The 25,952-nt window shown below is 30.5% G+C and overlaps 2 protein-coding genes across 3 annotated transcripts; one reads left to right on the top strand and one right to left on the bottom strand.

Annotated features, from left to right (window-relative positions):
* Positions 1 to 2,966: 2,966 nt before the first annotated feature.
* LOC126656152 (mitogen-activated protein kinase kinase kinase 20-like) lies at positions 2,967 to 4,343 on the bottom strand. The gene has a single exon (XM_050350652.2). The coding sequence runs from the start codon at positions 4,259 to 4,261 to the stop codon at positions 3,224 to 3,226; it is 1,038 nt and encodes a 345-aa protein (XP_050206609.1). The 5' UTR covers positions 4,262 to 4,343; the 3' UTR covers positions 2,967 to 3,223.
* A 7,833-nt stretch (positions 4,344 to 12,176) lies between these two features.
* On the top strand, positions 12,177 to 24,020 carry LOC126654991 (uncharacterized). 2 transcript variants are annotated; one of them, XM_050348995.2, is made up of 2 exons: positions 12,177 to 13,607; positions 23,752 to 24,020. In XM_050348995.2, the coding sequence occupies exons 1-2, from the start codon at positions 12,383 to 12,385 to the stop codon at positions 23,793 to 23,795; spliced, it is 1,269 nt and encodes a 422-aa protein (XP_050204952.1). In that variant the 5' UTR covers positions 12,177 to 12,382; the 3' UTR covers positions 23,796 to 24,020. The 2 variants fall into 2 exon arrangements, with proteins under 2 accessions (XP_050204952.1, XP_050204953.1); XM_050348996.1 differs by lacking the exon at positions 23,752 to 24,020 and adding an exon at positions 13,928 to 14,234.
* Positions 24,021 to 25,952: the final 1,932 nt, after the last annotated feature.

Raw genomic sequence — 25,952 nt, 5'->3', positions numbered from 1 at the left:
CAAAGATATGATGAGTTGGGAAAATGATCGAGCACCAACCAACAAGCAAGCTAAATAAAGACAACTCGATCTACCTTAAAAGATTGCCTAATTTTCAACGTGAATTACACTAAGTTGCACTAATAATCTATTGATTATGCAAAATATGTGTTTTGCCACCATTCTAAATGATTGGGCTTCTTGCAACTAAAATTAAATTAATTTTGGTTGTAAGTTTTTTTGCTTGACTTTTAAATCACATGTTTTAAAATAGAACACCTTTCTCACAACTCTTACATCACATTGTTTATTTTGCTCGCAAACCTTGCACGTCTCATAGATCACATGTTTATTACTGATAGGAATGTGTCATTGCAAAATTACTAAGAATTTACATGTTCATAGACCGGATTCGTGTGGATTCATACTGGATTTAATCGAGATCGACTCTTCGATACATAAGTTTAAGTTTGGAATGTACATTTGTTTAGCCTGAGATCGATAATACCAAAATTAAATGTCCAAAAGTCTTAGAAGGAAGGATGGATTGAAGAGTCTAAATTCATATTACAAATCTATATAATAATTTGTATTGAGTATTAAGTGTAATGGAAAATTCAAATTGAATATATACGAGTGGAGCATGCTAACTGATTAATTATTTTCTGATATTGGTTTAAATGTGCCGTCTACTCTATGATTGATTTTTCATTTTTAGACTATAAATGAAAATTTTATATTTATCGTGCACATTATGATTCCAACAAATGGTAAAATGCACTCCTCCTAATTCCAACAATTAAAATCAAAGTCAGGTTCTATGGAATAGGAATGAGATGACTATGAATAAAAGTCAAAGAGTGGTAATGTGCAGTTCGAAAGAAGAGCAGAAAAAAATACGTAAGAAATGTGGCGAACCATAGACATGTGAGCTCTTAGAAAAAGTAATCTCACACTCTTAAATAAATGGCGATTAAAATTAGACGGTCCAATGTTAAATAATCTCGCATTGGAAGGGAGATCGTTGAGCATCAAAAATGATAAAAATACCACATTGATTTTTAGTTGAATACTACCGATGAATTATAACTCAAATGATATAAATTGCTAAGCAACAATATGTCAAATCGTGAAATTATTTTCTCCCACTAACGCCTTTTTTTTCAATTATCAAAAGTTCATCCACAATTTTCTAAATAGCACTTCTATAACCCTTGTTTGTTTATCCGACAAAAGTTCCACAAATTAATTTCCGTAGCTTTCAAATAATGTTTAGTAATATTCATGTTTAATTACCTTGTTTATCCAACTATAGTACTACTAGTGAGTTTCGCACATTAGTTTTAAATAGAATTAGAAAAAGCAAGATTCGTATGCTTTAATATAATATTAAGATTGAGATCAAGATTACTAATAAGTAATTAGTAATACAATAATTGCATTATGATTAAAAGTTTGACATATCTATATAAAGTTACTTTTATTTGGCATTTTCTGCTAGTTTGGTACTAGTCCTTCAATGAATCAATTTATATCATTGTCAATGAAAAATGAAGGATCGTAAGTGGTACAATTAAAGACTTAAAAATCATTAAAAAAACATGTGATTTATTATAAAATTACTAAATTATATTGTCGTTCATGGATATTCAATAAATTAAAAAGAGGGTTAGATGGGTTTAATGGACAAAGAAGCATAAATACCCCTCAACAAACTACAAAAAAATAGCAGCACGTTTCAGAAATCAACAGTTATGAGGCTGCCTAATTTGGAATAATCTTTGAATAATTTCTAGGATGGTTCCTTATTTTTCTGAGTTCTGATTCCATTTAAGTTGTTGGTCGTTGCAAATAATTGATACAAAATAAAATTTATAAATAAAAATCAATAATTTTATGAATGGTTGGTCTACCGAGATCAACAAAAACTAACCAAATTGCCGAAATTGAAAATTAAAATCGGAAAATTTCAATATTATTATGGAACGGAAAGGTGAAACAAAAATTAAGGTAATCCTCAATACTATTTAGAAATAGAAACAATGAAACGGAAACAAGAAAATCTTAAAATTCGTCGAAAATGAAAAACGCCGGTGAAATGAAAAATAGAGAAAACCTCAATATTATTCGGAAATTGAAACACTGAATCATAAAACAGAAGCCCTCACATATATAGTCTATAATGGTAGGAACATTGTAATTCGACTTGAAAACCTCATGTTCGACTTTCCTTTCCGCATTATGATAAAAAAACATAAAACACAAATAATTCAGTTTTTATAAATATTAAATTTAAGTACTTTTTTCTGGAAAATATTTTTTTTTTAAATAAGCATCAATAAATTTACATACAACAAACTAACATAGCACCACAGTAGATTCTGGAAAAAATTGGCACATGGTCCTATGTAATCAGTAAAACACAATAGTAACTTTATATTACAGGGATAATTCAATTACCTAAGTTAGCTTATACTTTACATAAACATGATAAAGCGGTATCAGCATACACTCTGCTAAAAATATCACTTTTCTTAGAAAAAGAAATAGTAATGATGAACAACTATATTAACAGCAAACACAGTAATTATATTACACCGTGGCGGAAACTAGATACAATTATACTGAAAATTTATAAAATGAATAAAAACGACAAAATTTAAATTTTAAGATGGAAAAATTATACTTTTTTAAAGAGCTAAACCATATTTTTCATATTATAGGCGAGCAATTGCATGCCATACGCTCTTACTAGGTCCACCTTTTACACGGAAACAAAAAAACCGACATAAAAAACAGCGAAAACATACTTTTTATAAATATAAAATTACAAAATTTTACAAAAACGGTGGCTTTTTGAAGGTTTTTTTTAACCCTAGCTTATACTTTAAGTAAGCATAAAAAAGAAATGGCATCAGCATGCACTCTGTTCTATGTCTGTTAAGGCAAATTTAATAAACCTCACAATAGAAAGATTCACAAACAAGTTAATCTGCTAAAAACGCCACTTTTTTTTGGAAAAGTAACAATTTGCTCTGTTTTTCAATTGAATTAAAATAATACTAACAATTATAATAGTTATATATACTCTAGCCACCGTCACTAACCAATCAGAGCTAACTAAAATCTCTCTGTCTATGGCTATGTCTATCTGATCTCCTACCAATTTACAAAAATCGCCAGATTTTTAATGGAATCTGACTAATTAATCAAAGAATTGAATAATAAATCTTGATCCTCTGCTTCATCTTACGGTGATCCAGCCATCAGAAACCGACCAATCGCAAACTTGATCAGAATCAGACACCAGTTGCTGGATTCTATCTGCTGCGGAAGATGAATCCGAAGAAGACAAAGCTGACCAGTCAAATCCCGACACCGATAACTCAAAATTCGGTGATGAATTCGGAATTGAAACCCGATCTTCAAACTCAAACGGACATCTTGGTGATGATGATGAAGAAGATGATGAAAATTCTTTAACAAAAGGATGATCCAACAACATCTCAGCCGTCCATCTTTTAACCGGATCTTTAACCAAACACTTGGACAAAAAATCCTTAACTTCGGGAGACAATTCTTGAGGAATCTCAGGCAGTTCATCACTCAACCCAATTTTCAGCAGTAAAGCCGCAATATTATTACAATTCCCTCCCACACAATTCCACGCCGTTTTACCAGTAAACATCTCCAAAACGGCACACCCAAGTGCCCAAATATCACACGGTGAATCATATTCGTTTTCATTAACTGACTCAGGTGCCATATATAAAGGAGTCCCACGAACTTCAATTCTCCCCTGTTTTTCCCCTGTTTTTTTCGCTAATCCAAAATCCGCAATTTTTAACTCTCCATCGTTACACAGTAACAAATTCTGAAGCTTCAAATCGCAATGAACAAACCCGTTTGAGTGAATATAACTCAACCCGTTTAAAATCGATCTCGTGTAGATTCTAATCTCAGATTCTTGTAAACACCCGCCATTTTTCTTGACCAGCTGAGCTAAATTACCGCCACCCGCGTACTCCAACATCAAATTGAACAATTTCCTCCGATTCTCGACGCTTTCTTGAATACCCAGACACCGAATTACATTCCTACAGTCCCCGAGTTGACTCAGTATTTTTTCCTCATTCTGGAGTAAAACAGAGTCATCGACTTCACACGATTTCACCGCCATTAAAGAGCCAGAACCTTTGTTTTTCGGTACAGCTAAGCTTACTGTAGAGAAAGAACCGTAACCGATCGTTTCGCCGCGAACCCACTCCATTGAATTTAGCATGAAGTTGAAATTTTAGGGTTGATTTTTGAGAGAAAAAATTAGAAAACAGAGGTGAAAATAATTAGTGGCGTTTGAAAAGTGTGGGGTTGTGTGGGGGTATTTATAGGGGGAGAGGAGAGAGAAAGGGTGTTAATTTATGGGGAAGTAAAGTGTTTTGATTGATTAATTATTAAAATTATTAATTGGTGGTATAATTAATGCACGTGATAGGCAAGGATTTTATTTCGGCATGAGATTTATTTTATTTTCCTAAGTTTTTTGCAATATAGGAAATTTTATTTTGGACTGTCAATTCCTATTCCGTGGATCTCTCCATTTTGTCACGCGGTTTGGATTTGTATACACGCTTCATAATAGTCAGTCTAAATTACCATTTGGTAAAAAATAATAATTTAAATTACCATTAAAATTTAAAATTAAATAAATATGAGAAATGAAATATTTATGTATTGCACATAATTACATTTGTGATTTGAAAATCGGACCTGACCAACGGGTTGAATTGAAAACCAGTCGGTTTCCGTCTACGTAAAATTAAATACTAAAAGTTGAGTTAATTGGACCAGAATGGACCTTTTGATCCGGATGATAATTGTTGGTTAATTTAACGGTGTCGATAAAACCAGTTATGGATTAAATTTGTATATTTTATTCAGTTGGTTGATCTGTGAACTGATGTTGTCGTCACTGGTTCGACCATCGATTTTAAACACTTGTTGCTACAAATTGCAATTATTTTATACTTGATTCATAAAAAAGATATTAGAATGTTTTGAACTTTAATATGAATTTTAATTTTGACAATTTAAAAATATAAATTTTTAAGTATAATCCGAAATTATTCATCAAAAAAAAGTATAATCCAAAATTTAAAATAATATTTTGATAAAAAAATTGATGATGTGTGTATCGAAATATATATATCATCACAAAGTTTGCATAATATTTAAAAATAAAATTGATAGTTTAGAATTAAATTATTAAAATTGAAAATTCCATATTAAAATTGAAAAACAAGCTTTATAATACAATTAACTCTAGAAAACATTAACAAGGATATCAAAAAAAACATTTGTTTAGTTTTTCTTTTCTTTCTTGCTGTGCAAGTGTTTGTTTCTCATAAAAAAAATTCTAAAAAAAACATTAACACATAAACTATTACTTTAAACGTGTCTTAAAATTCAAGGATCTCATAATAATTTTTATCAATATTTTTTTAAAACTGTGTTTATATTTGTCTTTTGTTTATGATTTTTATAGTTAATTTACGCACGTTAACGATATCTATATGACCCGTTATTTAATATTATAATTGTACATTTCTTTAATAATATATTATTATGTAAATTTTATTAGACTTGTATTTTTTTATTTGTTTTGTTTAATTATTTTATAAAATTTTAATTTCTTTTATTGGAAATGTTAAAAAATTAAAATTAAGCAATAGATTTAATTTTTGATATTGTCGTTATTAAAAAATGATAATATGATTAAAACAAATTTATATTATTTTTCATTGTAAATAAATAATAAATATAAAAAATATCAATGTTTTAATTAAAAAATGATAATATGATTGAAACAAATTTATATTATTTTTCATTGTAAATAACTAATAAATATTAAAAATATCAAAGTTTTAACACAAATATTGTAATATGATTATTTAATATTAATAAAACTCGTCATATTCTTTTATATATAGTGATATATCTGCGCAATTTCTATTAGAATTAGGAATTTAACACATAATGATAGTTATTGCACAATTCCTTTTAGGATTAGGAATTTAATATATAATGGTAGCTACTGCGATAATTATTTTTAATATGTTTCCTTTATGGATTAGGAATGTCATTTTTTTATTTGTTAAGCACAAATATGTAAAGGGTATTTTTGTCTGTGAATGGAAGTGTTCCCCCCGCGAATACACTTTTATATTTGTTATAGATTATAGATATAGATTTATTTGTGAAGTAATTACTCTAATAAAATTTATCAGATTTTATTGCTTTATTCTTCCAATTTTTGAAAGGAAAATTTTAACATTTATTACTATTATGACGTCATTTATTATTAAAGTTTATTATTGATATTAGATTTGCACACGCCACACGCGGTTAAAGATTTTCTGCTAAAAGTACTAACTCCAGTTTTTACTTAGAGCATCCACAATGGACTCTCTATTTAACTAAAACTCTTTATTTTAAAGAGTATAGTAGTAAATTACAACTCCAATAGACTCTTTATTTTTAAAAATAAAAATAAAGAGTCTATTTGGCTCTCCATATCTAGAGAGCCAAACTGACTCTCTATATTAAAAAAATGGAACGTGTCAATTTTCTCTATACTATTTCCTTAATTTTCGCAGGAAAAATATCTTCTATATTCCTCTATTTTTTTTCATCCCTTCACGATCCAATTTTCATATTTTACTGTGTTTTTTGTGTTCTTGTTTCCATTAATTAATTTCTGTCTTTCTCAACACAAACAACGATGCTGTCCTCAAATCCATTGTCTCACTGAGTTTCTCGACGGCGACAACAGGAACAGCGGCAAGAGCTTCTTCATACATTGTGAAATTTTGCGTGTACAGATATTACCCATTTTAACCCATAAAAGATTACAAAACTATGAGTACAAGAAAAATAGAAAACCAATCAGATTTTTTTCAATTTAAATAAAGATTATAGCTTTATGAAGATAGAGTGTTTATCTAGACATTCTGTTGATTTTCTATTTGACGGAGAGAAAATATTAGTTGAGATGTGTGATCGGAGAATAGGAGAAGGAGGAGATGGAGATTGACTGCATTTTGGAACTAAAATTGTTGATAGAGACGATGATCAAGTCAGAATCTTGTAATTAAAGCTTCTGAAACCTTTTTTTTAATCCAACTTCATATTTCTATTTATAAATTTTTTGAATCAAAAAAGAAAAAGAAAAATCTGGTTTTATTTATGAATACCATCTGCACCTGTTTTTTATTTACAAATTAGTTGATTTGCTTTAAAATTCTAGAGAGTCTATTGCACACAAAATAATTTTTTACTCTTTATTATTATAGATGCTCTTTATTTTTGTAAAGATGCTCTTTAAAATAAAGAGCACCATTGGAGATGCTCTTAAGTTATGTGGAAAACTATTGCTGTTTCCTAATCAAACAATGATTTATTTATTGAAGTTATATTTGTAAACGCGGCTAGAGATTTATTCCTAATGAAATTAGTTCTTCGAATAAAATTGATTTCCTATTCAAATAGAATTCTCATTATTTACTAGTAATTTGTTATAATTCAAAAAGAACTCAAATTTGTCAAAATAAATAGTAATATATTATGTTATCTGTTAAATAAAATCACCATTATAATTGATTTCTATTTCAATAGCACTAGTTAGGTTAGATGATTGAATTTAGACTACTTGTTTCAGTTTTTTTTTTTGGGTGTGTTGAAAAACATGAATAAAATGTCTCCAAAACAGGAAAAACATGAACACATAATGAAGAGAAAAATCTAATTAGTGATGCATGAATGTGAAGATTTTACCTAACAATTCGAATATTTAACAAAAATCGTGTCAAGTTGTTGGCAGTGTGGCAACATATTCTATACTTGATTTTATTTAAATGGATATCATCATTTATAGAATTTAATTAAAATTTATATTATTTATATTTAATTTTCCATACAATTTATAAGTTCAATTAAATTCTACCTTTAATCATATTTTAGGTTTTTTTTTTTGAAAAATTTACCGTTCTAATATTATAAATAAATTACCCTAAATCCAATCTTTTTTAAAAACAATGAAATATTCACTATAATTAAGAGAGTTGGGATATAAATAATGAAAAATTATTCCTCGCAAAAATGTATTTTTGACAAAAGAAACCATTTAATTAAATTTATCTTATGTTATTTTATTTGAAACGAATTACTTATTTATTATTTAAGATTATAAATATATAACTTTACAGAAGCAATTCATCTACGACTGATATAAGTATAAAAACAAATTTGTACTAGTTATCATATAAATGTAAATAATAAAAGAATGTTAGATAAATTTTTTATAATATTTATCTGCACAAGGAGAATATTACTATTATAGAGAAGTTTATGATAAAAAAATTTCAGACAATCAATGATACTACCATGAGTAAATAGAAAATTTAATCTATATTGAATTTTAGCTGAATTGTTTTATAAAAACCAAGAAAAAATTGTGTGAATACTGAAGTAACAACAAGGTTAAGGAAAACATACCAATATTGATATACATATGTCCCATATTTTAGCTGTCAATTTAACTCCCTATGAAATTATTCATACAAACAAAAAATCCATATGCAACAAATTGCGCAACTAAATGATATTTGCATTGGCAAATTGGCAGATGAGACTAAACCTCTCCAAATGCATTCGGATATCGTGAATTTTTAAAAAACAATCTGCAATTTATGTAATATATATCTCTATACAGAAATTGGTAAAATATTGTTTGTTTTCTATATAATTTTTTTTCTTCAAAAGTAATCGCAATATAATTGTACACCGAAACATGTTTGTAATTTTGTTACGAATTTTACTGACTGAATAATAAAAAATATTATATTATTAACGGAATTATCAACGAATTATCCAGCGGATACATATTAATCTGTGTCATAGTTCAAAATAAATAATTATTGATTTAGTTTAAAATCTAAACCAATCACTCTTGTCAATAATTTAATCTACCAACCACTACACTCCTAAACATGGATTAGTATTGTAAAAAGTAAAAACACTATTTGACAAAAATCCTTATTTTTTGTTAGTTAATTTTGAGCTAGAAAAAAAAATAGTTAATGCATGTCTAACTCATCCAATGGAGTCTTTGTCTGAAGTGAAAGCATATGGTGAGAAATGTAGCTGTCTTTGGACGCAAACCCTCAATGTGTGTCTAATGTGAAGTTAGAATTGACACATCAATTTAAATGCCCTGCCTCATTCATTTACTTCTTCAATATTAAGTTAATGTAATATTTTTCTATTTATGTAACATGCATTTGAAAATAATTTTGCAATAATTATGATAGGTTTATGTAATGGATGGCAAAAATGATTTCTTTTGGGCAATCCAAGATGTTAAGACTTGAAAATCAAGAATAGTTTCTATAGTTAAGTCTAATAATGAAAATAATTTAAACTTTTTAGTGTTTTTTTCTATAAATTTTATGCCAATTTTTTTAATCAAATATAAGAATTTATATTCATTTATTAACTGTTCAATTTGACATATGCAGCGTGTTTATGATGAAATAATAAAATTGAAAAATTCGCAATTTAGAAGTTTATTTATTTTTTTAGTCTTACATATGCTTTTTAATTTTTTTTATATATCATGTCACATGCCAATTAAATTTAATTTGGAAATTGAACTAGAATTAGTGTCAATTTTAAAAAATTGCTAAAACTATCAAATTAAAAAATTACTTATTTATTTAAAAAAATAAAATAAAATTTGAAAAAATTAAACTCACTAGGCCTATGTTTTTATGAGGTGTAAGTTTCTAAAAAGGATTCATACAATTTAATTAAATAATACCCAATATATGTGGTAGACCTCATACTTTGTGTAAGGGTCATGAACATGCAAAATTAAATATAGTTTTGATACAGGAAATCAAGTAAAAGTGAAATTATTGGACATTAATCATAGGTAGTGACCGGCAACACCTTGTTGTGATTAAAATGAAAATTGGGAAATCAAGTGAGTGAAATTATTGGACAGTGATGATAGTTAGTGACAAGCAACACCTTTTGTTGTAATTGCAATAAGACCAGCTCACAAAATCTGATCAAATGAAAATCTAAATATTTTAGAGAAATACTATATTATATTATATACTACTATATCCTATAAAACTTTGGACTGACACAATCCATATGCGATTCGTTTCACAGTTGTTTACAACTCATTTATAGCTAATACACAATGTGGTGCGAGGATGGAAGATGAAAGGAGTGAATACTCGCGGGATGAGAAAATAAGAAAATGATAACCAATGATTTATAATTAAAAAATAAAATGAAAAATAAATTTAAAAAATTAATATTGCAAAAAATAAAAACACAATCTAAAAAATAATGACTTAAGGTAAAAGGCGAATAATTAACGGTCATAAAGTGGTCATAAACTCTACGTCTAGTTATATTTAGTAATGTACAATGTAAAACTCACTTCTTCGAGAGAACGAGTAAGATTGAGCAAATTAGCTTATTCGTCAGAACAATAATTATTCGATAAACACTTTGATACTAACAGTAGTGTAAGGTAGTTTAAAAGCTTTTTAATTGTTCGAGTATGATAAATCACTCGATTTAAATTTAGATTGCCTGAGTTGGATATTATAAAGAAATTTTGATTTTAAACATATAAATTTTCTATCAAATTGTAATGGTAATCGAACTGAAATAAACAAATTACACAAAAAAACAACTTAACCAATTAGTTCATATATAGTGAGAAGTTTTCAAACTCGGATTATTTTTCTAGCATATTTCAAACTAGGAATTTTTTTAACTTCCATCTAGATAAAAGTTTTGTAGAATGGAGTTCGATGTTGAACTTTTTTAATTGTAAAAAAATTAATTTTATTTGATTTAAAAATAAAATAAAATTCACTTCGGTTTTGAATTATATGTATACCTTGTGAATGAGGGTTAGGGATGTAAACGGGCCGGGCAAGTCCAATTAGGCCAAGCTCGAACTCGAACTCGAGTGTGTTATACAAGCTCGAGCTTGAATGAGCCGAAATTTTGAAGCTCGAATAATAACCGAGCTACTCGAGCTCAGACTTGACTCAAATTCAGTAAAAAGTACAATTAAAAATTAAAATATAATAATTGATGTATTTTAATTTCTTTACTATAAAAATATAGCATTTAATTAATTAAAATCATACGTATTTTAATTTAAAGATATACAAAGTCAATATAATAATAATAAAAAATTAATATTATATGTATATGAGTCCCGTTTAAACTCGCGAGCCTCTTTAATTGATACTCGAGGTAAGCTCTAATTTTTCGAATCAGTCTCGCATTCTTTTCGAGTAGATCTCGAATAATTCACGGATAGTCCAACTCATTTACACCCCCTGGTGAGGGTCCATACCATTAATAGGTAGCATTTTCTACATCTGTAAAATATTGAAATCGATCAACTTTTATTTTAATTCTGAAATTATTTTATTTGATCTTAACCTAATGTTCTATGTTTGTACTCTGTATATTGCATGAAAGGAAACTTCCTCGTGACCTTAAATACTGTTCATCATATTATAGGTTACTTCCTCTTGTTCATCACTTGTCTCACTTAGCTTTGTCTCCATTAAAGAAGCTTCCACTGCTTATATTTAATTACTTTTTAATTAATTATAATCTTAAATATGGTTAGAGTTAGATGATGAAGTCATCTAATTTTTCTTATGCACTTCACTTCATCGAATTTTCTTTTTTATTGTACCTAATTTATGAACCTCAATCTATTGCAACATGCCAACATATAAGTACATTTTCATATATATATTTGTTTTTATCAATCTATAAAACATGAGTACGTCAATTTATATTATTATTGGCACATTAAATTCCTATTATATTAGTAAAAGAAACATACTATCCGCATAAAACACACATACATATTCACACATGCAATATCAACAGAACATGCTTTCTGCATGTTTAGGCTGTGTAGCTTCTTAGCTAAGTAATTAGTTAGAAGTTAGTTATTTTTATGCTTATGGCATGTTGCCAGCTGTCATATTCAGTTAGGAATGTGTTGTGCGTGTGAGCTAGGTAATCAGTAGCAGCTTGAGTATAAAAGCTGATGTAACTTCTCTTTACAAGTTAATGAGAATCAAATCTGTTTTTTGCCAAATTCAATATGGTATCAGAGCATAAAAAGCTCTCTCTGATTTTTCTTGGCAGTTATTTTTTCTCTTCTTTTCTCAGGAAACAAACAACCTGATTCTGTCAATTCTCTTTGATTTTCTCATTCATTTCAAGAACAAATTACAGATTATTGTTCTCCTGTTCATTGCGATTCTGAATCTATCCTTTTCTTTTGAAAATGACAAACAATACTGCACAAAATGCTTGGAGGCAAGAGGAAAATCCTTCAAGCCCATACTATATTCATCCTAATGAGAATCCTGCTCTCATTCTTGTTAGTCCAGTTTTGAATGGTCCTAATTACCATTCCTGGGCAAGATCTTTGAAACGAGCTCTTTTGGCAAAGAATAAGATGCGTTTTGTTGATGGATCGATTCCAGTTCCAGCTAAGGATAATCCTCTGTATTCTGTGTGGGAGAGGAGCAACAATCTGGTAATGTCTTGGATTCAAAACTCTGTTTCTCCTACTATTAGTAAAAGCATAGAATGGATTGATGCAGCCTTAGATGCTTGGACTGATTTAGAGTCTAGATTCTCTTTGGAAGATGCATATCGTGTGTCTGATATTCAGGAAGAACTTAATGGTTTTAAGCAAAATTCTTTGACTGTAGTTGAGTATTTCACACATTTGAAGGAAATGTGGGATGAACTGGTTAACTTGAGGCCTATTCCTGGTTGTGCTTGTGATCCACAATGCAAATGTGGTGTTTTTGATAGATTGAAGGTGTATAAAGATAATGATACTGTCATCAAGTTTCTTAAAGGTTTGAATGAAAACTTTGCTACTTTTAGGTCTCAGATTTTGATTATGGAACCTTTGCCAACCATAAACAAAGTCTTCTCCCTGGCTAGTCAACATGAGAGACAAGTTTCAGGGATGTTGCCAAAACTAATTGAGCCTAATGTTTTCTATACTAACACAAGCCCTGGGAATTCTGTTACTGATCAAGCTTCCAGTTCAAATGCTAACAGCAATTTTAAGAAGGCTGATGGTAACAGCAGCTTCAAGAAGTTCACAGCTACAACTAGTCAGTACAAATGCACTCATTGTGGTTTATCAGGTCATTCAGTGGACAGATGTTACAGGAAACATGGTTTCCCTCCTGGATTTAAGTCAAAATTCAAAGGAAAAACTGCTTATACTAATCAAGTGGACAGTGCTGTAGAGAATGAACAGCATGTTTCAAACACTCCTTATTCATCTTATCCATCCTCAGTGAATATGGATATGAACAGATCCTATTCAGCTCCTATGAACACCAATAATGATTCAATGGCCCAAAATATGCAGTTAACTACTGAGCAGTATATGCAATTGATGAGTCTGCTGAACCAGGATAACAATGTACATGCTTCTGCAAATACTTTCTCAACCAATTTCAATCCAGCAGGCAACAATTCAGGTATACTCTCTATGTCCTGCTTTATAAAAACTTGTTTGAAACATGATAGATGGATTGTAGACAGTGGAGCTACAGATCATATTATATGCTCATTAGAGTATTTTTCAAGTTATAAAATTGTTTCAAATTGTTTTGTGCATTTGCCTAACAACCAAAGAGTTAAAGTTTCACATGTTGGTACTGCAACCTTATCACCTTTCTTCATTCTTCAAAATGTCATGTATGTACCTACTTTTTCTTTCAATCTGATATCAGCAAGTAAATTGACAGATTCAAAACAATACTACATACTCTTACATTCTAACAATTGTTTCATTCAGGACACCAACACCTCGAGGAGGATTGGTTTAGCTAAAAAGGAACATGGCTTATACTTCTTGACTCAGCCTTCATTTCCACATTCCAAATCTGTTGTTCCTAGTTCTACTCAAAATATCACCTCTGCTGCAATTTCCAATAACAACTCATCTGCTGATATCTCAAAACTTTGGCATTTTAGACTAGGACATTTATCAAATCCTAGATTAGATGCTATACACAATATTGATTCTTGTGTTCCAAAAGCTTCTATTGATCATTGTAAAATCTGCCATTTGTCTAAACAAAGAAAATTGTCCTTTCCTGTTAGTGTTTCCATTGTTAATAAAGAGTTTGATCTTTTACATATGGACATATGGGGTCCTTTCAAAACAGCATCTCATTATGGACATAAATACTTCTTATCAATTGTGGATGATAAGACCAGATATACTTGGATTTACATGATGAAACTAAAGTCAGAAGTCCAAACTCTCATTCAAAATTTTGTCTCATATGTTCAAACCCAGTTTGATACAAAAGTAAAGTGCATAAGAACAGACAATGGTCTAGAGTTCAATATGCCAGTATTCTACAATTCTAAAGGAATTGTGCATCAAACCACATGTGTATACACACCACAACAAAATAGTGTGGTAGAAAGGAAACATCAACATATTCTTAATGTGGCCAGATCACTTCTTTTTCAAGCCTCTCTTCCTGTCATTTTTTGGTCTGATTGCATATCTCATGCAGTTTACTTAATCAACCGCATTCCTTCTCCAATCATTGAAAATAAAACCCCATACCAACTTCTATATAACAAGGTACCAACATACACAAATTTAAAAACATTTGGTTGTCTTGCATATGCATCTACTATTGATCACATGCGCAGCAAATTTGATGCTAGAGCATCAGAAAATATTTTCATTGGTTTTTCAGCAACAACAAAAGGTTTTAAGTTGTATGATCTTACAACTAAACATATTTTTTATCTCGTAATGTGATTTTTCATGAAAACATTTTTCCTTTTTCAAAATCTGTTGTTTCCACAGACATTTCATCTTCTAATTCAAATATGTTTTATGATGATGACATTGTTAATATACCTGTTTCTTTACCTGTTAACACTTCTTTACCTACTGCTCCAACTTCACCTCTTTCAAGCCAGTCTAATCTTTCAAACCAACCTACAACAGATCACTCATCAACCAATTCTCTCCCTGACCAACCTTTAGTTAAGGTCAGACAATCTCACAGACAGAGATTTGCACCATCCTTTCTTAAAAACTACCAATGCACTTTAAAACAACCTTATGTTTTCAAACCTATTGATTCCACCCCTCATAGCATCAATTCAGTTTTATCTTATGATAAACTTTCCTCATCTCAAAGATGTTTTTCTGTGCAAATTTCTGCTACCTCTGAACCAAAATCTTACAATGAGGCCATTCAATCTGATTCCTGGAAGGCTGCTATGCAGTCTGAGTTATTTGCATTACAGCAGAATAACACATGGGTTCTCACTTCTTTACCCAAAGACAAGAAGGCTATAGGGTGCAAGTGGGTTTACAAATTGAAATATAAGCCTGATGGCTCAATTGACAGACACAAGGCAAGATTAGTTGCCAAAGGGTATACTCAACAAGCAGGCATTGACTACCTAGACACCTTCTCACCAGTAGCTAAGATGGCTACCATCAGAGTCATGCTTTCTGTTGCTGCTTCCAAGAACTGGTTTTTACACCAACTTGACATAAATAATGCCTTCTTACATGGAGATCTCCATGAAGAAATCTATATGAAGTTACCTCAAGGATATGTTTCTTCTGCCCCTAACCAAGTGTGCAAGCTACAAAAGTCACTCTATGGTCTGAAACAGGCAAGCAGAGAATGGAATATTAAATTGACCACTGCTCTCACTCAATTTGGTTACAAACAGGCTCATGCTGATTCAAGTTTGTTCATTAAGCACAATCAAACTTCTTTCACTGCACTGTTAGTGTATGTTGATGACATTATATTGGCTGGTGACAATATGGAAGAAATCAATTCAGTCAAGAAATTTCTTCATGAGCAGTTTAAGATCAAGGATATTGGAGTTCTAAAGTTCTTTTTAGGATTGGAGATAGCACGCTCATCTAAAGGCATCAATTTGTGCCAAAGAAAATATACTTTAGACCTATTACAAGATACTGGCTTCTTGGGATCTAAACCAGCTCCATCTCCTATGGTCTCTTCAGTCAATTTGCATCACGAATCAGAAATGCTCCCTGATGTTTCAATCTACAGAAGATTAATTGGCAGATTGATATACCTTTGCTCAACCAGGCCAGACATTTGCTTTGCTGTTCAACAGCTGAGTCAGTTTATGGATAAACCAACTGCTCTTCACCTTCAAGCAGTTCATCGCCTTCTCAGATATCTCAAAAGCTCCCCTGGTCAAGGAATTTTCTTCTCTTCACAGAATTCTTTACTTCTTAAGGGTTTTTCAGATTCTGATTGGGCAACTTGTCCATCCACCAGACGGTCTGTCACAGGTTATTGTATTTTCTTGGGATCTTCTCTGGTCTCTTGGAAATCCAAGAAACAAGCTACTGTCTCAAAGAGCTCTTCTGAAGCTGAGTATCGTGCCTTAGCCACTGCTACATGTGAACTTCAATGGCTTTCTTATCTTTTGCAAGATTTGAATGTCCATCATTCTCAGCCTGCATTAATGTTTTGTGACAACCAATCTGCAATACACATTGCTCATAATCCTGTATTTCACGAAAGAACTAAACACCTGGAAATTGATTGTCACATAGTTCGCCAGAAAATTCAGTCCAAATTGCTGCACTTGCTTCCGGTCTCTTCTCAGAATCAATTGGCTGATTTTCTGACAAAGCCTCTATCTCCTCAAGTGTTTATAGCTTCTATATCCAAGCTGAGCATCCAAGACTTGCATGCTCCACCTTGAGGGGGACTATCAACAGAACATGCTTTCTGCATGTTTAGGCTGTGTAGCTTCTTAGCTAAGTAATTAGTTAGAAGTTAGTTATTTTTATGCTTATGGCATGTTGCCAGCTGTCATATTCAGTTAGGAATGTGCTGTGCGTGTGAGCTAGGTAATCAGTAGCAGCTTGAGTATAAAAGCTGATGTAACTTCTCTTTGCAAGTTAATGAGAATCAAATCTGTTTTTTGCCAAATTCAATATGCAAAGGATGACGAAGGGAAAATATGTTATAGCCATATAGTTTTCAAATTCAGTTTGGACGGTGTTCAAAAAATTATTCCAATTTATGAAAAACGCCCCTCGAATGCACATATATCTAATGACTGACCGGATGTCAATCATCCATAGATTGAACTTTAAACTGGTCTGCCGTTCCAAATTTTTGAGACAATAAAGTTTATAGTGTACCAGAGCTAGAAAACGGTTAGGTTTATATTATCTTAAGATTAGAAGTGTACTAGATGCTCGCATATTGTTTAATATGAACTAACAAAAATTATATAATTATATAACATATATAGTCATAATTAAAAAATATATTACCAGTTTATGTTTATCATAATGTTATATTGATTAAAATGTAACATATACTTTAATTTTGTAAAGTCTATACCCAAATAGAGTTTACATCCTTCGTGTACTAAAAGAATGAAATTGATTTAATTTTTGAATAAGAATTAGGTGGGAATTGTAAAAAAATAATTTATTATGCAAGTATATTTAGGGATAATTGATGTTTTCATAAAATTATATGATGTATCCTTCTATTTCATTTTATTTGTCATTTTTACACTTTTTAATGTTATAAAAGATTTATTCTATTATTAATATTATTTATTTATTTTTAATATCAATGAATTTCCTAGATGAAATTAATTTATAAATTTAAAGAGTACAAAAAATATTACTTAAAATATATTAAATATTTTAGTATATATAAAAATAAAAACCCGATAAATGAAATGGAATGGAAAAAGTATACAAGTTTTGGGTAATATTTTAATTAATTACCTTATAAAAAGAGAAAACTGAAAAAACTTTCTTATTGGTTTTAGATTCGGTACCTCTGAGACTTAAAAGGCACTGCTTGTTATTTTTATTAGCAAAAAGGAAAATATAGGTAATAAGAATAATAAAAGAAAAGCCCTAGAAATGGGTGCACTGCACATAGGTAATGAATTAATGGCTTTAACAGTCAAGAAAAAGGCCGGTAATGAGGTAAGATTGAGATCATTGATCACTCCTTTTTTCAGGTGCAACTTGCTAAATTTTATACGCCAACTTTCGGAAGGAAAAAAAAAAGAAGTTTCTGTATTATCGGATAAATTTGTATATTGATATTTTACCCCCAGATAATAAATAATACTCCTTCAAAGTACTATATTATTTAATCAATTATTAATTTCAATTACACTTTTTCAGATTTATAATTATTTCAAATTGAAAAATTTGCTGTAATTGTATTTGTTTTCGAATGGGGTATTCCTATTAAATAGCACTACCTTTAGCGTTTTTTGCAATTTAAGCACATACTACAAAGTGTCTCAATTGTTAGCCCAAACTTTCCGATCCTTTTAATTATTAGCACAGGTCGCATTTCCGGCATCTGAAATTCCACGTGGCTCGCCGGATTGCCTCGTCAGCGCCAGCGTGGCTTTCTTTAGCGACGTCGTTTTGGATTATTCCTACCAAATAACACGAACTACCATTTTGTCTCAAATATTAGCACAACCTTTCAAATATTTTTTAATTTTAGCCTAAAACCTGTTTAGGCTATATTGAGATAATTATTAAAAAAAGAGTACTAACTAAAATAAACTAATATGCTAAGCTAATTTAGAGTACTAATTAAATTAAACTACTATATTAAAATAAACTATTTTAAAAATTTAAAAATTACTATTTTAATTATATGTAAATCATATAAAATTCTAAATAAGTTAAACTACTTCTAATAAATTAATATTTTAATTATTATTTGATTTTTTTATTTAAATTCTTTATAATTATAAAATTTTATTATCAATTTAAAACGTTAAACTATTAAATTAATCATCCAAAGTATTATATATGATAAACTATTCCTAATTAACTATTATTTTAAATATTATTTAATAATTTGACGAATCACACTGCGAGCCACGTGTGAAACACGTGAAACGACACTAATTATTCTTAAATGTGCGCATATGATTCCAATAGCCGGAAACAGGTTTTAGGCTAAAATTTAAAAATATTTGAAAAGTTGTGCTAATATTTGAGACAAAATGGTAGTTCGTGTTATTTGGTAGGAATAATCCAAAACGACGTCGCATAAAAAATGCCACGCTGGCGCTGACGAGGCAATCCGGCGAGCCACGTGGGATTTCAGATGCCGGAAATACGACCTGTGCTAATAATTAAAAGGATTGGAAAGTTTGGGCTAACAATTGAGACACTTTGTAGTATGTGCTTAAATTGCAAAAAAGGCTAAAGGTGGTGCTATTTAATAGAAATACCCCTTTTCGAATTAAAACTTAATTTTGTTTACGTAAAAATTGTCAAATATTGTCTCAATCTAACATCTTTGAAGTTCCACAAGCCGACTAAATGTTAATATGTTAATTTTTTTTACCAATTGGACAATATATGACAACGCTACACAAGTAAAAATCTAAGTCTAAACTCGATATAATTACAATTTTTTTTTCTTCAAATTGTAATATAATTATAAAAGTTAAATATTTAGTTATATTGATCATAGAAGACAAAACAAATTCAACCTTATTTTGATAATATGTTATAATTTTTTTTGCTTTATCTACCGGTAAGGCCACACACATGCAAAGCTGTATGCTTCTCTAAGTTAGAGTTCGTCGTACATGCAAGTTCTTTTAGAAAATATCGCATTTGTGAACTCTTGTTCTAATTAATATGAAGAAACCGTCGATTATAATATTTTCTCTAATAGTAGCGCGCCAAATAATATTTTTGATTATATCACTGTACGGATAGCGTGATAGATGGATAAAGTTTATATTAATATTTATTAAATTCTAATATACTATATATATATATATATATATATATACTATATATATAGACACACACTTAGGTCGGGCAAGTTGCATGAAACTTGGGGGATGAATTGCAGTAGAGATTATATAGTTGATAATATACAAATAAATCCCAAAATTGATGGTTTCTGCGTTTGCATTGTCTGCCTACCTTAGCCATCACATGTTGGCACGTTCTATACAACAATAATCCTTAACCACTTGGATTCATTTTTAATATATTTTTTTCTTTTTACACTGTACAATGTACAGTAGTCTCTAGTCAATTATCGATTTACCATCCCACTGCTTTTTAATTTTTACATTTGCACACTATTAGTATTATTTATTGTAAAAGAAGCATATCATTGATTTACTTAATTGGGATTAACTAAATTTAAAAAAAAATGTTGTTTAACTAATTTGTTTTCTATAAAGTAGAGGGTCTAATTTTTCTTTAGACTAATTTCTGAAAATCTAAGTGAATTTTATTTTAAATTTAAATAAATTATTTAAATAAACAATAAACTCAAATATTATTTTTTAAATAATTGGTGATTATTGGAGTATTATTTTATAAAGCAGTTGTTGAGTATCTTATTTTTGGGAAATTTGTTATCCCTATTCGAAGGAAAGGGATAAAATTTGATTGGTTAGATAGAGTCCAAGTCCCAAAGCTTAAATGTCATTTATTTGTAACAATCTATAGGTTATATGAATATGATTAGTTGATGAAAGCAACAAATTAAAGGCAGTCCAAGTTGAACCTGCAACTCTACCGTCACTTCATCAAGTGAACTAAATATCATGTGTATACATCTACATGTGGGTCCATTATTTTATTAAATTATGCATACAGGTTATTTTCAACAAATATATTGCATTTTGTTTTGAACTTTGTTTCACGTGAAATATGCAATGGAAAAACAATAATTATAATGTATGGATGGAACTAAATTGGCAATTTCTCCATCAAATTACTTTCTTTCAATATCTTGCAAATTCCTTTGTGTTTTAATTAAATTGGCAATTTCTCCAACCAAACCACTTTCAACCGAACCGCCACCACCACCGCCGCCGGAAAATTTTCCGGTCATCTTCTCCGATTCGAAGATGACCGGAAAATTTTCCGGTCATCACCCCCAGATCTGTTCCTCAGTGAGGAACAGATCCGATCTTCTGATCTGTTCCTCACTGAGGAACAGATTCCGATCTGTTCCTCACTGATCTGTTCCTCACTGAGGAACAGATTCCGATCTGTTCCTCACTGAGGAACAGATCTGGGGGTGATGACCGGAAATTTTCCGGTCATCTTCGAATCGGAGAAGATGACCGAAAAATTTCCCGGCGGCGGCGGTGGTGGCTGTGGTGGCGGTTCGGGTGAAAGTGGTTTGGTTGGATGTCATTGGGTTGATTTGATTGGGTTGGGTGTTTTAGAGGTATTTTAGGTGTTTTAATTTTTTAGGGTAGTTTGGTGACGTGGCAACTGACGTGGCGCCACTATTTATTTATTTATTTATTTGAAAAAAAGTCAGTTGACCAGGAAAAACGGCGCCAGGGGTATTTTGGTCATATTTCGTCCAAAAGGGGTTTAGTGAGCGCCGCCACAAAGATCAGGGGGTTTAGCGCCCGTTTTTAAACATGAGGGGGTTTAGCACCTGTACCCCTAAAGTTGAGGTGCCATGGGTGATTATTAGCCCATTTTCTTACTTAAGATTGATTAGTGGAGTGAGTGGAGATTAATTTTTGTTATTAATATATGGCTTAATTACTTAAAAACCACTCACCTTGAACTTTTTTTTCGTTTATACCATGACCTAGGAAAAAATTCATTTATACCCTGACGTATGTATTTATGTTTCACCTCTACCTCGAAGCATTAAATTAACCTCTTTTTATTAAGAAAAAAGTTTAAAATAGTTCTTCATTTTTAACCTAAACTAATTAGAGTTTAATTAGAAATAAATTTTTCTTTAAATGAAGGACTATTTTAAACTTTTTTTTAAATGAAAAGAGGTTAATTTAATGCCTCGGGGTAGAGGTGAAACATAAACACATACGTCAGGGTATAAATGAATTTTTTCCTAGGTCATGGTATAAACGAAAAAAAAGTTCAAGGTGGGCGGTTTTTAAGTAATTAAGCCTTAATATATTGAACAAAGGATCACTTTACCCCCTGAACTTGGCACAAAGTATCAAAAACGTCCAAATTAGCAAAACGGGATCACTTTTACCCTGAACTTATCAAATTTAGTACAAAAACCCCCCTCCCCACTCTCACCCTAGAGAGTGTACCTCACTCTCCGGTTTTAATAGGGGTTTTGGTTTTCTAAGGTGGTTTTTGATTGAAAAAAGTTTAAAATAGTCCTAATTTTTTTAAAACATTTTAAATTAATACCTAATAATTTAAAAAAATAACAATTTCATCCTTTTAATTTCAAACTTAAAATTACAAATTAATCCTCCAACTTTTACTTATATTCCAAATTAATCCCCAAAAATTATATTTTTAATAAAAAATTAAAAAATTTTAAACATTAAATCAGACCCATGGGTCAAAAAATTGACCCATGGGTCTCAGAGGAGCTGCCGGCAGCAGCTCCTCCGTTCTTGCTCGTCTGAGACGAGCAAGAACCTGCTCGTCTGAGACGAGCAAGGATGTGCTCGTCTGAGACGAGCAGATCTGTGCTCGTCTCAGACGAGCACATCCTTGCTCGTCTCAGACGAGCAAGGTTCTGCTCGTCTCGGACGAGCACCGACATGCTCGTCTGAGACGAGCAGCAGGTTCCGGCGAGGAGGATCTCCTCCTCGCCGGAAATTGTAAAAAAAAATTCAATTTTTTTTGAAAAAAGTTCATAAAAGCCCCTGAATTAATTAAGATTAGTATTTTAGTATGATTAATGAGTATTTAATTAGAATTAATGAGTATTTAGAATCTCACTCTCCAATTAGGGTGCCACATCAGCATAGGGGTGTTTTTGAAACGGTTTTGCCAAGTTCGGGGTAAAAGTGACCCGGTTTCGCTAATTTGGACGTTTTTGATACTTTGCGCCAAGTTCGGGGGGTAAAGTGATCCTTTGTTCTTAATATATTATTCAGCCATTAAATCGTTTTTAAACCAACCGTTACTAGGGGTGTGCATTCGGTTCAAACCGAACCGAACCGAACCGAATTTTGGTCTTTTTAAAAAACCGAACCGAACCGAAATTTTAGTAAAAGAAAAAATTTCAAACCAAACCGAACCGAACCAGTCGGTTCGGTCAGTTATTTCGGTTCGGTTCGGTTATTTCGGTTCGGTTTACATAGAAATCTGTCTGAAATATTTTTTAACTCAAAACCGAACCAACCAACCGAATTTTTTTTGAAATCTCAAACCGAACCGAACCGAATTTGTCGGTTCGGTTCGGTTTTGCACACCCCTAACCGTTACAGAAAATCGAAATCAAGCCTCTGTCTGACCTAACACATAGAAAGCCTTACCAATTGAGCTAAGAGTTCAAGTGCTATCAATAATAACTAATGAGCTTTAACTCAAACGGTATAAGCGCTAGCCAGCAAACTGTTAGGTTGTGGGTTTGATTTCTCCCACAAGCGCTTGCTACCAATAATATTTAATTATATCTTAAATTTATATAAAAACTAAAAAACTACTTACTAAAAATAAAACAGAGCGGAAATAGTTAGAGTAATATAATAGTAGAATTTATTATAAGTAGGCAGTTTTGGTGTAAAAATAAGAAAAAAAAGATAAATATAAATCGCCGCCAAAATGTCAATTCAATGATTTTTTAATCAATATTTGTCGGTTCATAGATAAGAGGCAGAAGACGCGAGAGATAGCTGGCTCAGATTCATAGAACCCATTCCATTTTCAAGAGGTGAAGCCGACGGTGCGACGGCGTTTCAGTGAACCCCAACCTCCCAACCAACGGTCCAACTAAAAAATTAAAATAATAAAATTTAACATTCAGTATCGCCAGCAGCCACCCGTTGCATTGCATGCAAAATTTAATCGGTCTATACCTTAGTAACTGTCTATTCTAACCCAAATTTGATTTGACGTTTATGTTATCACTTTGCTACTCATTGTTTGGCCCCTAAATTTATAGCAAAAATTGTTTTTATATTCTATTTAATTTATATATTTATATATTTTAATAAATTAGTCTCATCAATAAACGCATATACTACATGTTTAGAGATATTTTTTTTCCAGACATGTTTAGAGATATTTAATCAAAATAAAGTAATTTAAACGTTGATTTTAAAATGATTGACCAATGTAGTTCATTTCATTTAACAAGTCAATTAAATTTGAGTGCATGTCACTACTTTTATAAGTCAAAATAAGTAGATTAAATTATTCTAACTCACAGTTTGATACCTCTTATTTAAAAATCAAACGCTTTAGTACCTCAGTTTTAATTTTGTAAACTATAAGAACCTTCTGTTAAATATAGGTACTAAATCGTTAACGGAATAAAATATGAGGTACCAAATTGTTTAAAAATGAGATACCAAATTGTCTACATAAGTGAAACTAAGGTACTAAATCGTTTATATAATTGAAATTAAAGTGTCAAAATTGTTTGAAATTAATTAACGGAATTAACAGAAATGCCTTACAAATTTTCAAAATCAAAACTGAGGTACCAAATCGTTTGATTTTCTAATAAGGGGTACGGACTGTGAATTATGACAAACGTGGGGATCTTAAAATAATTTGCTTAAATAAGTAATTTGATTACTACTAATATTGAAATATAGCAATTCCTTAAAAAAATTAAGAATCCAAGTAAATTCCTATCATTAACTACACTTCATTTGTGTTGGAAAAAAAAACTAAACTTCATTTCATAAAGTCAGTTTACTTATATAAGACGTTAAATTATTTAAAAGTTGATTTCATTAAGTAAACTGCAAATTGAAGGATAAAGAATGTAGGATTTGTACCTCCACTTATACTTTGCCTTTGGCTCTTTGGCTCTAACTCAAAACCAAAGGGTGATTCTTAAGATTTTCCCTTTGGCTGGATTATAAATATTTTGATGGATTCTTTTGTTGTATTTATCTTTAGGAGAAATCTGCTTTGATGGGTTTTCAACGTTTATTAAAAAGTATATAATAAATAATTATTTATTTAGTTAATTTTAATATTTAAATAGTATCACCAATATAAAATTTAGTACTCTCTTCCCTCGAATTGATAGGTCATCTTATTATTTTTAGCGTCTTAAATTATAAATCATCTTAGATTTTTAATATACAATTTAAAGATTAAAATTTTTACTTACTTCTAATAAAATTATATAATTATTTTATATTCAAAAATATTTTTTTGAGTCATGCAGGATGACTAATCACTTATTTGATACAAAATGCACATGAGTTACTAATATGCTATTTATAAATCTGAAGAATTATAAAAAAAAATACAAAAATTGATTAAATTTCAAATTTTAATTAATTTAATAATTTTTTATTTTTTTTTGTGTGTATTCAGACTGTTTAGTATCTGTTTTTATACAATTGTTATAAATTTATAATAGAATAGAAATAAAAAAAGACTGAGACTTATAACAGCAGTCAGACCATAGAAATCAGCATAATAGAAATTTATGATATTCCCTTTCTCATAAAAGAAATTCGCTCTCTTCTATAGACGATTTTTAATTTTAAAAAGCTAAATTTTTTTAGAAATCCGTCACTAAATACAGGGACCCACATAATTAAAATATTGATCCACCATCCATGGAAGATACCCTTCTCATGAAGAAAATCTACGCAGGTGTATAGTAAAAGTAGTACAATTTTCAATTTCAGAATTTTTGTAATATTGACTTGCAAAATTAAAAATTCTCAGCGATCCGTGGGCCAGAATTGAATTTGAAAAGTATGAAATAGCAACCATTCACACTAGAGAAGGAGCAAACGTTAAACATTTGGCACGTTTAAGATAAGGCAAAACAAAAGAATTTTGTTCACATTAGTCCCTGCAGAAGTTTCAAAGGCCG

This window comes from Mercurialis annua, linkage group LG7 (assembly GCF_937616625.2).
Source record: "Mercurialis annua linkage group LG7, ddMerAnnu1.2, whole genome shotgun sequence".
NCBI classification, from domain to species: Eukaryota; Viridiplantae; Streptophyta; class Magnoliopsida; order Malpighiales; family Euphorbiaceae; genus Mercurialis; species Mercurialis annua.
This window is presented reverse-complemented; position numbering and strand designations above follow the sequence as displayed.